Source organism: Vigna radiata, chromosome 8 (genome assembly GCF_000741045.1).
Source record: "Vigna radiata var. radiata cultivar VC1973A chromosome 8, Vradiata_ver6, whole genome shotgun sequence".
NCBI lineage: Eukaryota > Viridiplantae > Streptophyta > Magnoliopsida > Fabales > Fabaceae > Vigna > Vigna radiata.
The window spans coordinates 26378019-26390852 of NC_028358.1; the positions used below are offsets into that span (position 1 = coordinate 26378019).

General features: G+C 31.3%; 2 protein-coding genes across 3 annotated transcripts; both read left to right on the forward strand.

The window, feature by feature from the left end:
- The first annotated feature begins 331 nt into the window (after positions 1 to 331).
- Positions 332 to 3318, forward strand: LOC106769982 (pentatricopeptide repeat-containing protein At4g02820, mitochondrial). Its single transcript, XM_014655805.2, has 2 exons — positions 332 to 684; positions 1292 to 3318. Exons 1-2 carry the CDS (start codon positions 403 to 405, stop codon positions 2546 to 2548), a joined length of 1539 nt encoding a protein of 512 aa, XP_014511291.1. The 5' UTR covers positions 332 to 402; the 3' UTR covers positions 2549 to 3318.
- Positions 3319 to 8382: 5064 nt separating this feature from the next.
- Positions 8383 to 11280, forward strand: LOC106771533. Of its 2 annotated transcripts, XM_022785348.1 has the most exons (4): positions 8383 to 8729; positions 9239 to 9398; positions 9488 to 9618; positions 10051 to 11280. In XM_022785348.1, exons 2-4 carry the CDS (start codon positions 9247 to 9249, stop codon positions 11070 to 11072), a joined length of 1305 nt encoding a protein of 434 aa, XP_022641069.1. In that variant the 5' UTR covers positions 8383 to 8729; positions 9239 to 9246; the 3' UTR covers positions 11073 to 11280. The 2 variants fall into 2 exon arrangements, with proteins under 2 accessions (XP_022641069.1, XP_014513014.1); XM_014657528.2 differs by having other exon boundaries at positions 9239 to 9618; positions 10051 to 11279.
- Positions 11281 to 12834: the final 1554 nt, after the last annotated feature.

Genomic DNA, 12834 nt, shown 5'->3' on the forward strand with positions numbered 1-12834 from the left:
AGAGTTTCATTTATCCTACTAAACTTGGAATAATATATCATTAAAAATGTAGATAACAAATAATATTTTTTCAAATTAAATAAAAGTGTACTAAAATTTATATTTTATACTGTTATCTGCTAATAATTTATCTAAATTTACTTCCTTAATTTTATAAAAAATTTTAGAAAAAATTAATCATATATAAAGTAGTATTAATTAAATAGTAGAATTTTTTGCATTAATTACATTTTTAAAATGTATTACACCGTATTTTTTCTTAAAAAAAAAGCAGTGGGGCAATTAGTAAACCACATCCACGTGTTGGTAAAATCTGAAATGGCAAAAGAAAATAAAAATAGCCTAGGAAAATTGGAGCTCATTTCAATTTAGGGTTTAAGTGCTCAAACCAACTCACTGATCATGACGCAGTGGAGTAAAAGGGGAATGTTGCTGCGTTTTCTCGCCGTCATTCGCCACTTTTCCACAGAGGCGGTGCCTGTTCGTGCCGCCGCAGCCGCCAGTTCTAGTGGTGGTGGAGATACCTTAGGGAGGAGGCTTCTGAGCCTTGTGTACCCTAAACGTAGTGCCGTTATCGCCATCAATAAGTGGAAGGAAGAGGGTCACGCGTCTCCACGCAAATACCAGCTCAATCGCATTGTTCGAGAGCTTCGCAGGGGAAAGCGCTATAAACATGCACTCGAGGTTGGTTCATCATCCCTTGAACTCTGTAATCTCTGTCAGTTGTAACCTATTAATATATTGAATCCTGAAGCATTAGAGATACACTACTGGCTTTCCTTTGGTTATTCTACTAGAAATGTTTTATGCTGGGTTACTGTAAAAATATTGAATTTGTAATCATAATTTTATGTTACACAAAGTAGTACGTGTTTGGATTCACGATTTTAGTTCGTGTGTCATCTTAGTTCAATGTTCACTTGCTTTGTTCAAAATTGATTTTGAGTTAAAACAACTTTGATAGTTTTTTAGTTGAGTTTCACTGTTCACTTATTAAAGAATTTTTTAAATACTGGTACGCTTAGTTGATTGGTTTAAAAGTCTCTTAACTGAAAAATGAACGAATTATAATTTGTTTCATTTATTCAGTGTAGCAATTGTGTTTCTATTTTGGTATTAGTTCCTGCCAGGGGAAGAGTAGGGGAAAAAGGTGTTCCAACAATATTTTGTTGAACCCCGCTTACTTGCAATTTCATATGTCCCAGCCAAGCTGTCTAGGCTTGGGGGACTAATTGGAGTGATCTTTTACTGGCCTAGAATGTAAAAGGGTTGATCCTTTTTGTTTGTGTAGGTATGTGAATGGATGACCTTGCAGAAAGATATCAAGCTGGTGCCGGGTGACTATGCTGTCCACTTGGACTTGATAACTAAAGTTCGGGGTTTAAAGAGTGCAGAAAAATTCTTTGAGGATCTTCCTGATCGTATGAGGGGCCAGCAAACCTGCTCCTCACTTCTCCATTCCTATGTCCAAAATAATTTGGTTGACAAAGCTGAGGCCCTCATGTTGAAAATGTCAGAATGTGACTTTTTGAGATGCCCTCTTCCTTATAATCACATGTTATCTCTCTACATATCGAATGGGAAGCTAGAAAAAGTTCCTAAAATCATTCAGGAATTAAAGCTGAACACTTCCCCGGATGTTGTCACTTTCAATTTATGGTTAACTGCTTGTGCCTCGCAGAATGATGTAGAAACAGCAGAAAGAGTACTGCTTGAGTTAAAGAAGGCAAAAATAGATCCGGACTGGGTAACATACAGTACATTGACCAATTTGTACATAAAAAGTGGATGCCTAGAGAAAGCCGGATCTACTGTGAAAGAGATGGAGAGTAGAACCTCTAGGAAAACTCGAACTGCATTTTCCTCTCTCCTTAGCTTGCATACAAACATGGGGAATAAAGATGACGTTAAACGAATATGGCAGAAAATGAAAGCTTCCTTTCGCAAAATGAATGATAATGAGTATATTTGCATGATATCCTCTGTGGTGAAGCTTGGAGACATTGCTGGAGCTGAGGATCTTTATAGGGAATGGGAGTCTGTTTCTGGGACCAATGATGTCAGAGTTTCAAACATACTTCTTGCTTCATACATTAACCAAGACCAGATGGAATTGGCTGAAAGTTTTTGTAATCAAATAGTGCAAAAGGGTGTCATTCCTTGTTACACTACATGGGAGCTATTGACATGGGGGTATTTGAAAAGGAAGGACGTGGAAAATTTTCTCGATTATTTTAGTAAAGCTGTTTCTAGTGTGAAAAAATGGAGTCTGGATCAAAGATTAGTACAGGAAGCTTTTAAAATCATTGAGAAGCAAGCTCATACTCAAGGAGCAGATCAGTTGTTAGTTATCCTTAGGAATGCTGGTCATGTGAATACTGATATTTATAATCAATTTCTCAAAGTTTATGCAACAGCTGGTAAAATGCCTCTCATTGTCGAAGAGAGGATGAGAAAGGACAATGTGAAGTTCGACGAAGAGACTCGGAGACTATTGGATCTAACCAGTAAAATGTGTGTGAGTAATGTTTCAAGGAATTTGTCTTAAGTTAAGCACCAAATAAAAGGAGTTTTACAGAGTGTTTGGCTGGTGAGATAGTATACGTGAGATCCGTTGTATGTGCAGCGCATGGAAACCAGTTTTGTTATAAGGCATGAACCAAGGAAAACGGAACGGAATAGTTCCATTTCTGTTCATGCGCCAATGCCACTTCGAGATTTTATGGTGGTCGTTGCATTTGTGATGCACAACCCAACTTGGTAACTGATATCAATTTTGACCGAACCTTGATTTTGTAGGTAGAATCAGTAGATAACCCGGTTGAATACTTCAAACTATTCAAGCTATTATAATGTTATGTGGACAACATATCATGTTTTTGTGTGATGATGCCCAACTTGTCACAATTTCGCCGCCGCCCAACAAGTTACAGAGCACCATGATATTGATCCTTCTCCCATACCAATGAGGAAACATTTGAAATTCATTGAAGTTGTTAAGTCTGCCAACATTCTGAACGTTGCTGTTGTTTTCATTGATTCTCCAACGTGCTGTGGATGACCTATATTTCTCAATTAAAATATTCAGCACAAGTTATTTCAGTTTATTTTTCTGTGTAGGTAAATGCTTTCGTTATTATTGGCGGTGTTGCAATTTTTTCATTACTTGTTGAGTGATATGTAGGTGTACCCAAGAAACCCAACCTTATTGACTCAGTCCACCCCAACCATCTATCAACTTTTCTATGATCCAGAACTCCTTAAATGGAATTAATTAACTGCTTCACAGTAATCCCTATAACAGTATCATTACCATCAGGTTATGTTGAGATTGAATACACGTGTTGCCAACAATTTATTGTCTATTTTTATGATTGAATCCACGTGTAATAGTCAATTCATTATCTCCTCGTGGCCCATGTTATCTGCATTTAGTGCTTTATGAGCTATTATTTTGACTTGTATGTTTTATTTTTTTCGGAAAATGATGTGCTAGACAATTTTTTTTTCTTATTACTTTCTTACTCACTGAGGTGACATTCTACTTTGTGCAAGAATAAGATTTTGTATATTTTATTTTGGGTTAAATATGCTTTTAGTTCTTGAAGTATCAGTGAATTTTGGTTTTAGTCTCTGCATGAAACATTGATGACATTTCATCCTCTTAGTATTGAAACATGAATCCCTAAAAACAAACGGTGTGAATTTTTTTGGTGATGTGGCTAACGGTGCGCCACGAGAAGCCACGTGAAGTCTTCTTCTCCAACATGTTTCCGCTGTTAGCCACTGAAATCCCCATGGCTATGGGGGTTTCAGTGGCTAACAGCGGAGACGCGTTGGAGAAGAAGACTTCACGTGGCTTCTCGTGGCATACCGTTAGCCACATCACCAAAAAAATTGACGCCGTCTGTTTTTAGGGATTAAAGATACATGTTTCAATACTAAGAAGATGAAATACTATCAATGTTTCATGCAGGGACTAAAACCAAAATTCACTGATACTTCAGGGACTAAAAACATATTTAACCCTTTTATTTTTATTTTCACGCTGGTGTTAAGGGAAAGGAAGAAGGCACACACACTGTTGTGTTTGAATTTGAGATTGCGCTAGGTTTTTTTTCGCCTTCTTTATTTTTCTTTCTTCTTCAGCGTTCTTCAAACCCTGATAAAATTATATAAAATTGTAGCAGGTTCTTTATTGAACTGTGGCTAAGTGGAGGATTGGGAGGATGTTGATAGTAATTGCCTTATGCTTTCAAAATTGATTTTGATGAACTAACTAAATAGTTTTATTTAATTCACGAAGAAAGAAAAGACTTAATCCATGTTAATGATGTTTTGAATTATTATTATTGCACTTGGAGATAATGTTAAAATATCGCTTGGAATTGTAGGTAATATTATAATACTATGAAGAACAAGTAATTGAATGATCTATAAAGTGCAGGATTGGAACTCGCACAATCAAAGAGACTATGGCTTTGCTGTGGGTGGATGGGGACGACTTTAAATTAATGTCTTTAAATTGAATAATAGTGAAAATTTTGAATTTGATGTTTAAGAAATTTTAACACCTATCAATATTGATTACATTGAATTCTTATAATGTTATACTAAATGAATGATGATGTGATTGTGGTCACTTTTAAGCTACTCGTCTCCCATATTATCACGTCATTGTTGTTTGTACATATTCATATATATCAGTAACCTATATCGATCTGATTTACACTCTTCACCACATTTACAAGGCATATGAAGTACAATTTCACTCCATCCGAAATTAAGATTATTGGTCTGCATATACTGGTCCAAACTTCATACTTCCGGATACCAACTATTACTAGAATCCATAATGAGATGGATCAATCGACCTTGGATAAACAAAAAAATGTTCTTACTGCTGCAACGTAGGTCATCATAGGAAAACATGTTCATATCATCAATATTTTTCTTTAATGTTACATTTTTGTAATTTCTTCATCAATTAATAAAATAGTGTAATTTATTTTTATGAATATCGAATTATTTTTTTAATTTTATTTTAGTCTAAAATAATGATTGTTTCAATAATCGATAGTCTAAAACAATGATCTAATCAAAATTATCAAATAATGTTATTAAAATAAATTAAGAAACCATACATGCTAAATAAGTATGTGAATATATAATCAAGAACCATAAACAATATAAATGGTCAAGAAACACAAAAAAATTTTGTTTTACAGTTAAAGCCTCTGGTAATCGATTACCAGCAGCCCGTAGTCCATTATCAGAGAGTTTTTCTCGATTTACACTTCTTGTAATCAAGTGTAGTAAAGGTGTAATAGATTACCAAAGAGTTTTTCTTCATTTACATTTGATGTGCCTTCCTGTACGACTTTGTTATTATGTAATCGATTACAATGCCTGATAATCGACTATCAGAGCCTGATACCCTTAAGAAGGAAGGAGGAACAATTTCACCTTTTTTTTATATGTCAAAAGTAAAATCATACAAGAGGTGAACGACTTTTTCATATAAAGTAACGTGAGTCCTACGAATTGTTTTATTTCTATATAAAAAAATTATCTATATCCATAAATTACACAAAACATTTTTACCTATTTTAGTAAAAAAAAACCCATTATAACCTATGATACAACTGTCTGCGTCTCACTTCACAAATTATCTATAGTGGAAGGGTTAAAAAACACCTTGTTATAGCATTATAGTCGCACCCATAAGCGAGGGTGGGTAAATCGAACTGAATTGCATTGCTAAAAATTGTACTTAACTAAAACTAATTTGTTTAAACTGAACTGTAAAATAGTTCAAACAAACTGAACTGAACTGGTTTTTGTTTTATCAAACTGAACTGAACTATACTAAATTGTACTAAACTACAGTATAAACTGAACTAAACTATTAACTGAATTGTAAACTGCACTAACTGAACTATTAACTGAACTGTAAACTGCACTAACTGAACTGAACTGAACTATTAGCTGAATTGTAAATTGCACTAACTAAATTATTAACTAAACTGTAAACTGCACTGAACTATTAACTGAATTGTAAATTACACTAACTGAACTATAAACTGAATTGTAAACTGCACTAATTTTAACTGAACTACTAATTTTAAATTGAATTGTACTAATTTTAACACTGTACTAATTCTAAAATCTGATTTTAACACTATCTACTAACAAAGTAACTTTAGATTATAATCTGAAATTAAATCATTTTGTATTGTAAAATAATTTCCTTTTTTATTTGGAATAAAAATTTTCTTTTTTTATTTGGAATAAAAATTGTATGGAATGGAAGTCACTGTTACTGTATAATTAATTAGAATTGTAAAAGGTGAAATTCAAATAGGAGAAACAAACTTGATCTTGTTTATTTTTGTTTATTTACTTTTTCTTGTCAAGGCTATTATATTAATACTAATAAATCAAGAATTTAAAAATTAAAACATATTTATACTAATAAATTAATTCACATAATTAGTTTCATCCGATACCAAATAAATTAGACTAAAAGTACCTGTTTATATTATATAATTACTTTTTTTTTAATTTGACTTAATCTATTTTATAAACTTTTCAAATTGGTTTATTATAAATGAATTTGAATTTTCAATTAGATTTTTGGTGCTGTTTTCTTACCATGTCTTTAAAATAAACTAATTTTAATATTTTAAAACATATTGAAAACCTTTTTAATATATCAAAATACACAGGAAATAGGCAACATAAAAAACAGAAAATATATATTCATTACAAACCTGTTTTTACACTGTTGCATCATTATTTTTTTCAATACCATTTATGTATTTTATAATTATAACTAATATGTATGCAAATTATTATTGTAGTCCTCTTTAATTTATTCCACATATACTGAAAATTGACTTTTATGGTTGGATGTTTTCCATTTATATAATTTGAACTTAACGTTTTCAAATACGAATTAAGTATGGGTGACCTCAATTAGTTATTTACTAAAAAAATGACTAATTTTAGGTTTAATTATGTTTTTTAACCTTTAAATTTTGAAATATTTTTTGTTTTGTTTTCTAATTTAAAAAATTATTTAATATATCTTATTTTAAGAATTACAATTCTAGTCCTTCAAGAAATTAAGTATTCAAACTAATTTTGAAAAAAAAAGCATTTTAATCTATTAAATATGGTATTCAATTTAAAAGACAATAAATATTCTACATAAAATATTTTAAAAAAATTTGTATCCTAACTATTTTCTAAAAGACAAGAAATAAAATAAAATAGTGCAATGTTTTATTACGAATACTATTTTTAATAAAATTAGAAGGGAATCGGAGAGATTTATTGAGATATTTTTAACTTTATAGAATGCTAAATTTGTTTAATAAAAAATTCTTTCCTTGTTTTGTTAAAATAATTCATGGTTGGAAATTCCTTAATTGCTCTGTAGATTAATAAGGTTTCTTAAGTGAAAGTGAAATCATTATTCTTCATAATAGTTTGATATTTTTAAATCGTTACATGAATAATTAATAAAAAAGTAGAAATAAAAATTACACACAAAGTTTGGAAATAAGAATCTAATGTACAATAATTATTAAAAACATGACAAAAGTTTTAAGAGTTTCGTCTTTTAACATTTAATTTTATATTTTAGTTTTTCATGGTAGGTTTAATCTTTCAATAATTTCAGTTCAACTTTTTAATTAAGTATTGATTTAAATTATTTATGATAAAAAAATAATGAATAATAATATATAGAATACTTCAAACATATTACCTTAAATAATTGTATTACAGCTTTATTCCATTAAACCAAAATAAAAGAATACAGTATTGAAAATTAAACCAATATTATTAATTAGTTATTTAAAATATCTTAATTTCATAGTCATTATTGTCTTAATTTAAATTTAATGGATTTTGTTATATCACATCACTTTTAATCAATCAAAGGGTTTTATAATTTCACACTCTTTTTAATATTTATTTAATTATTGCTATAAATATGTATTTTCAAAATTTTTTTTTTTAATTTTTATGTGAGTCTTATTTTTTTATGCCATATCAGCTCAGATTTATAAGACTCATATGCTCAGAGACATCAAAATAGTTAATAAAAATTAAATTAAACTAAAATTAAAAATCAAATCAAAATTACAAATTCTCTGTACATGAAAATTAGCAATAGAAATTGAAGAGACCAAGTATTAATATAGATTTTTGAATTGAAAGATATACTTGATAACAATTTTTAACAATATTTAGACACGGCGTGTCTAAATATGAACACGTAAAAAACAATTTTAAAAATGAAAATGACGTGGAAAGAAAATTGAACAGTTTGTAAGTTTATGGAGATTCAATCTCACTTTTCAGAATTTGAATCTCAGTCAAAGTTACAGTGAGAACCGAAGCTGCAACATAGAAAACGTGAACATGCAACATAGAAAACGTGAACCTATAGTCTCACTTCCTCCCATCCAAAATCAACCACTTCGATAGTCTCTTGAACTCCCTCCTCCTCTTCTTCAACAAGATTGGCGACGTCAAAGCCCTAGGCCGCTGCTGCGGCATTTCTCGCCGCTTCCACTCCCTTGTACCTCGGGTCGAAAACGTTGTTGTCCGCGTCGACTGCGTCACCGACGACGACTCTTCCTCCTCCTCCACCGCCTTCGACAAGTTCCGCAACCCTCTTCCACCATGGTTTCATCAAACAGTTCCATTTCCATCTGGTAAGTTTTTACCTTTTTACTTCTTCCTTCTTCGTCTCTTCATTTTTGTTTTCTAATATTTGGTAATGTTCCATTTTTCTCTTGTTAAAAAAATATAACCTTTTTTTTTTGGGTTAACAAAACCTGCTGATCATTTACAACACCCATGGTTTTGGACAAAACAGTAATCTAAGAGGGGTTTTTCTCAGGCTTAAATTTGTTGATTATGGCTTGGTTGTTGTTATCAATTTATTTGTGTTCTACTGAGATCTTGTGAAGATCTTAAACCTTACCTTTAAAGGCTTAAATGTTACTCATGTTTCAAAATATGTCTGCTTCTACATATAAAAATGTTGATTATTGAAAACTTTCTTGTTTTAAGGCTCATGTACATGCTGTTTAAGTTTTTCTACCTTTGTATACAAAGTATTTTTGTGATAATCTCTGCGTTAGTTGGCTTAAATTTGAAAAAATGACGGTGAGTGTATGGTTATACATTCTTCAGTTGATGCTGTGTTGTGTTATTGCAGTTGCCAGGATGAAAAGGAGAATGGCTCTCCAATTGCAAGCAATTCTTGTGAGGATAAAACTTTTGATCTTCAACCGGTGTCACCTTTTTCTTCTGGTAAAGGTTTGCCATATGCACCTGAAGGTTGGCCAAATCCTGGTGATATATGGGGCTGGAAAGTGGTGAGCAGGACAAACAAGGCTGGATATTTTACAGATAGACATCTTTTTCCGCCAAAATCTCTTAAGACTCCTTCTTATTCTAACAACAGGTTCCATAGCTTGAGAAGCAAGCCTGAAATTGAGAGATACATCAAATCAATTTTTCCCAGTATGAGTATTGAAGCATTCTTTGATTTGTTTAGCTGGCCTATACTCTCTACTGGGAAAACTCCCGCAAAAGGTTTTCTGCATATTACAGTTTTGCAATTTTCTTTTCATTCTGGTGATTATATTCACTCCCATTTTTTCCACCTTCTACCTGTCTTGGCTTACTTAGTCTCCTGTTGATGACATTGAGTAATACTAGATTAATCGGATGACATGTTAGTGACGATTTATATTTCTGATTATTTCTTCCGTTTAGTTTTTAAGTGTGGTGGTGGGTCAGTTGTCTTTCTGAATTGCATGCAAAGTGAAGGTGACGAGATGAACATTTTAGTCCTGAAATGAGCAAATCAAGAATATTTTGTCTCAAGTTTGTGAAATAAGTTGGGATACTCTTATATATGCTACTGAAGAACTTGACTTTTAGCTCATAGATTCTAGCAACTTATGTTTCCTTTCTTCATTGTATATGTTTCTTACTAAATGATGTATGTATGTCCTTTTCTAGCTGTACAATCTACGCCCATTAGCCCTGCACTGAAGCCAGTGGAGATTGAAGAAGATACCACAGAAGAGATTAGCACCCAGAGGAAGTTAAAACGAAGAACACAAATCTGCAATCAATCATCTAGGAAATCTTCCAGACTAGGTGTTCGTGTTGGCCAGTCTTTAGCCCCTGATCAAGATGCAAATGACATCCTTGATTTATGCAATCTGGACGATGATGACACAACTGAGATTTTTTATGGCAACATAAATTGTGAAAAAGGATCTGGCATGCACATATGTGGTGAGAAGAAGTATCCCATTGTGACCACTGTTTTAGAGAATTTTGAGGACTATCTTGATAACTTGGAGGACATGCTTGTTATGCCTCATTCTCAGAGTTCATCAGATCATGTGGCTCCTTCCACCAAAATTATGGATGATCAAACGATAGAGTGCTGCAAGAAGAAGCTGTCTTCCCTTCTTGCTGGAGACTTCTCTTCTTTGGTTTCTTGTAACAATGCTGCGATAGAAGTTGCAATGCTTGCATCCCAAATCTGCAAAGATGATACCCTCAGTGCTGATCAGATAGCAAAGTTAAAATTGGTGGAAGAAATTCCCTTAGGCAGCGTGGCTTTCCATGAGGCTAGTGAGAACATAGAAAAGGCTGACAAATTCTTGGGTGAATTGGAGGCCAAGAAATGCAAAGTTCTGAGTCTAAAAAGTGACTACAAAGACAAAGTAGCTCAGTTGCAGTTTGAAATTGAAAAGAACACTTCAGCAATCCAAGAAATTGATGATCAAATTCAGAAGCTTCAATCAAAACGAAAGGAGACATGTGATGCCTTAGAAATCTTGCAAGAGCGTAAAGTTGAGCTGACTTCTGGAGAATCAAGTGTTGCCAACTCAATTCTAAAACTTGTTGGGGAGATTCAGCAAGGATTGTCTGAAAAATCAAAGTGGGAGCTGAAGAAAACCATTTCTGTTCAGAGTATAGCTGAGATAAAAGAGAAGTTCATCACTTTAAGAGGATTAACATTTTAATCAAACTCTTTTACATGTTCTCATCTGGTATAAGAACTTTTAGATAGCCAGCTGACAATTATCTATCTATATTTCTAAGTAATGTCATATTATGTAAGTTGTGTCATATTATGGGACCTTAGATTGTGACAATCGCTGAACTATTGTTAGAATGTGACAAATTAACTGATTTGCAATCTTTTGTTTTATTTCTAAATCCCATATTATCTCGTGGACAACTTTTTTACCAATTTCTTGTTCATAAAAAAGAGTTATCCAAGGACTAAGCATTTAATATAATATATAACTTTTGCAGCTGTTGTTGGAGATGGATTTATAGCACAATAAAAGGTAAATAAAAGAACAATACAATTAAACAAAAATAAACAAGATCAAGTTTGTTTTTTCTATTTGTATTTCACCTTTTGCAATTCTAATTAATTATAGAGGAACAATGACTTCCATTCCATACAATTTTTATTCCAAATAAAAAAAGAAATTTTTTATTCCAAATAAAAAAAGAAATTGTTTTACAAAACTTGCAATCAAAATGATTTAATTTCAGATTATAATCTAAAGTTAATTTGTTATTAGATAGTGTTAAAATCAGATTTTAGAATTAGTACATTGTTAAAATTAGTACAATTCAGTTTAAAATTAGTAGTTCAGTTAAAATTAGTGCATTTTACAATTCAGTTAATAGTTCCGTTAATGTAATTTACAATTCAGTTAATAGTTCAGTGCAATTTACAGTTTAGTTAATAATTCAGTTACTGCAATTTACAATTTAGTTAATAGTTCAGTTCAGTTAATGCAGTTTACAGTTCAGTTAATAGTTCAGTTAGTACAGTTTACAATTCAGTTAATAGTTCAGTTCAGTTTACAATTTAGTTAATAGTTCGGTTCAGTTTACAATTCAGTTAATAGTTCAGTTCAGTTAATGCAGTTTACAGTTCAGTTAATAGTTCAGTTAGTACAGTTTACAATTCAGTTAATAGTTCAATTAGTACAATTTACAATTCAGTTAATAGTTCAGTTCAGTTTATACTGTAGTTTAGTACAATTTAGTATAGTTCAATTTGATAAAACAAAAAACAGTTCAGTCCAGTTTAAACAAATTAGTTTTTAGTTCAGTACAATTTTTAGCTGTATAGTTCAGTTCGATTTGTCCACCCCTAATTTAAAGTATTTTTTAGATAGTCTTTTTTTCTTTTATGATTTCTATTACTTAATCATTTAATAAAATTAAATTTAAAAAAAATATATTTTACTTTTATTACTTAAAGTAATATTATTTAAAAAGTAATATATGTTTATTGATAAAGAAAAATATAAAAATTTGTGATAAAAAAATTTTGTCTTAAAAAATTAATTATTAATTTTTTATGTGAACAGTTTCTTTTATTAATATTTCATTATTAAATAAAATTTTCTTGACTAGACGAAAGAGTTGAACATAACTAGAGAAGAGGTGAGAGTAGATACAATTTTCACAATTAACTAAACTGTAACTGTTATAAGTTTAGTTTTTAAAACTGAACCATAAAATAGTATACTGTTAATAAAAGTGGATAAGTTATTTTTAGTATAATATAGTACAGCTAACTATAATGTAGTACATATCAGTTATTTTTGCCCAACCCTACCCATAAGAGTTAATTAGCAACATTAACTCTCTATGAGCTAATTGTATCTGGAATGAAAATCTTCCTATATGCATCTAAGAGAAAATCTCCACTTCTTTATATAAACTCGAGAAAACCAGATAGAAATCAGACATATA

Coding starts and splice junctions, on each gene's coding strand:
- LOC106771533 (XM_014657528.2), top strand. CDS start 8,698: ATGGTTTCATCAAACAGTTCCATTTCCATCTG. Junction 8,730..9,238: donor AACAGTTCCATTTCCATCTG/GTAAGTTTTTAC, acceptor GTGTTATTGCAG/TTGCCAGGATGAAAAGGAGA. Junction 9,619..10,050: donor TGGGAAAACTCCCGCAAAAG/GTTTTCTGCATA, acceptor GTCCTTTTCTAG/CTGTACAATCTACGCCCATT.
- LOC106769982 (XM_014655805.2), top strand. CDS start 403: ATGACGCAGTGGAGTAAAAGGGGAATGTTGCTGCGTTTTCTCGCCGTC. Junction 685..1,291: donor GCTATAAACATGCACTCGAG/GTTGGTTCATCA, acceptor TTGTTTGTGTAG/GTATGTGAATGGATGACCTT.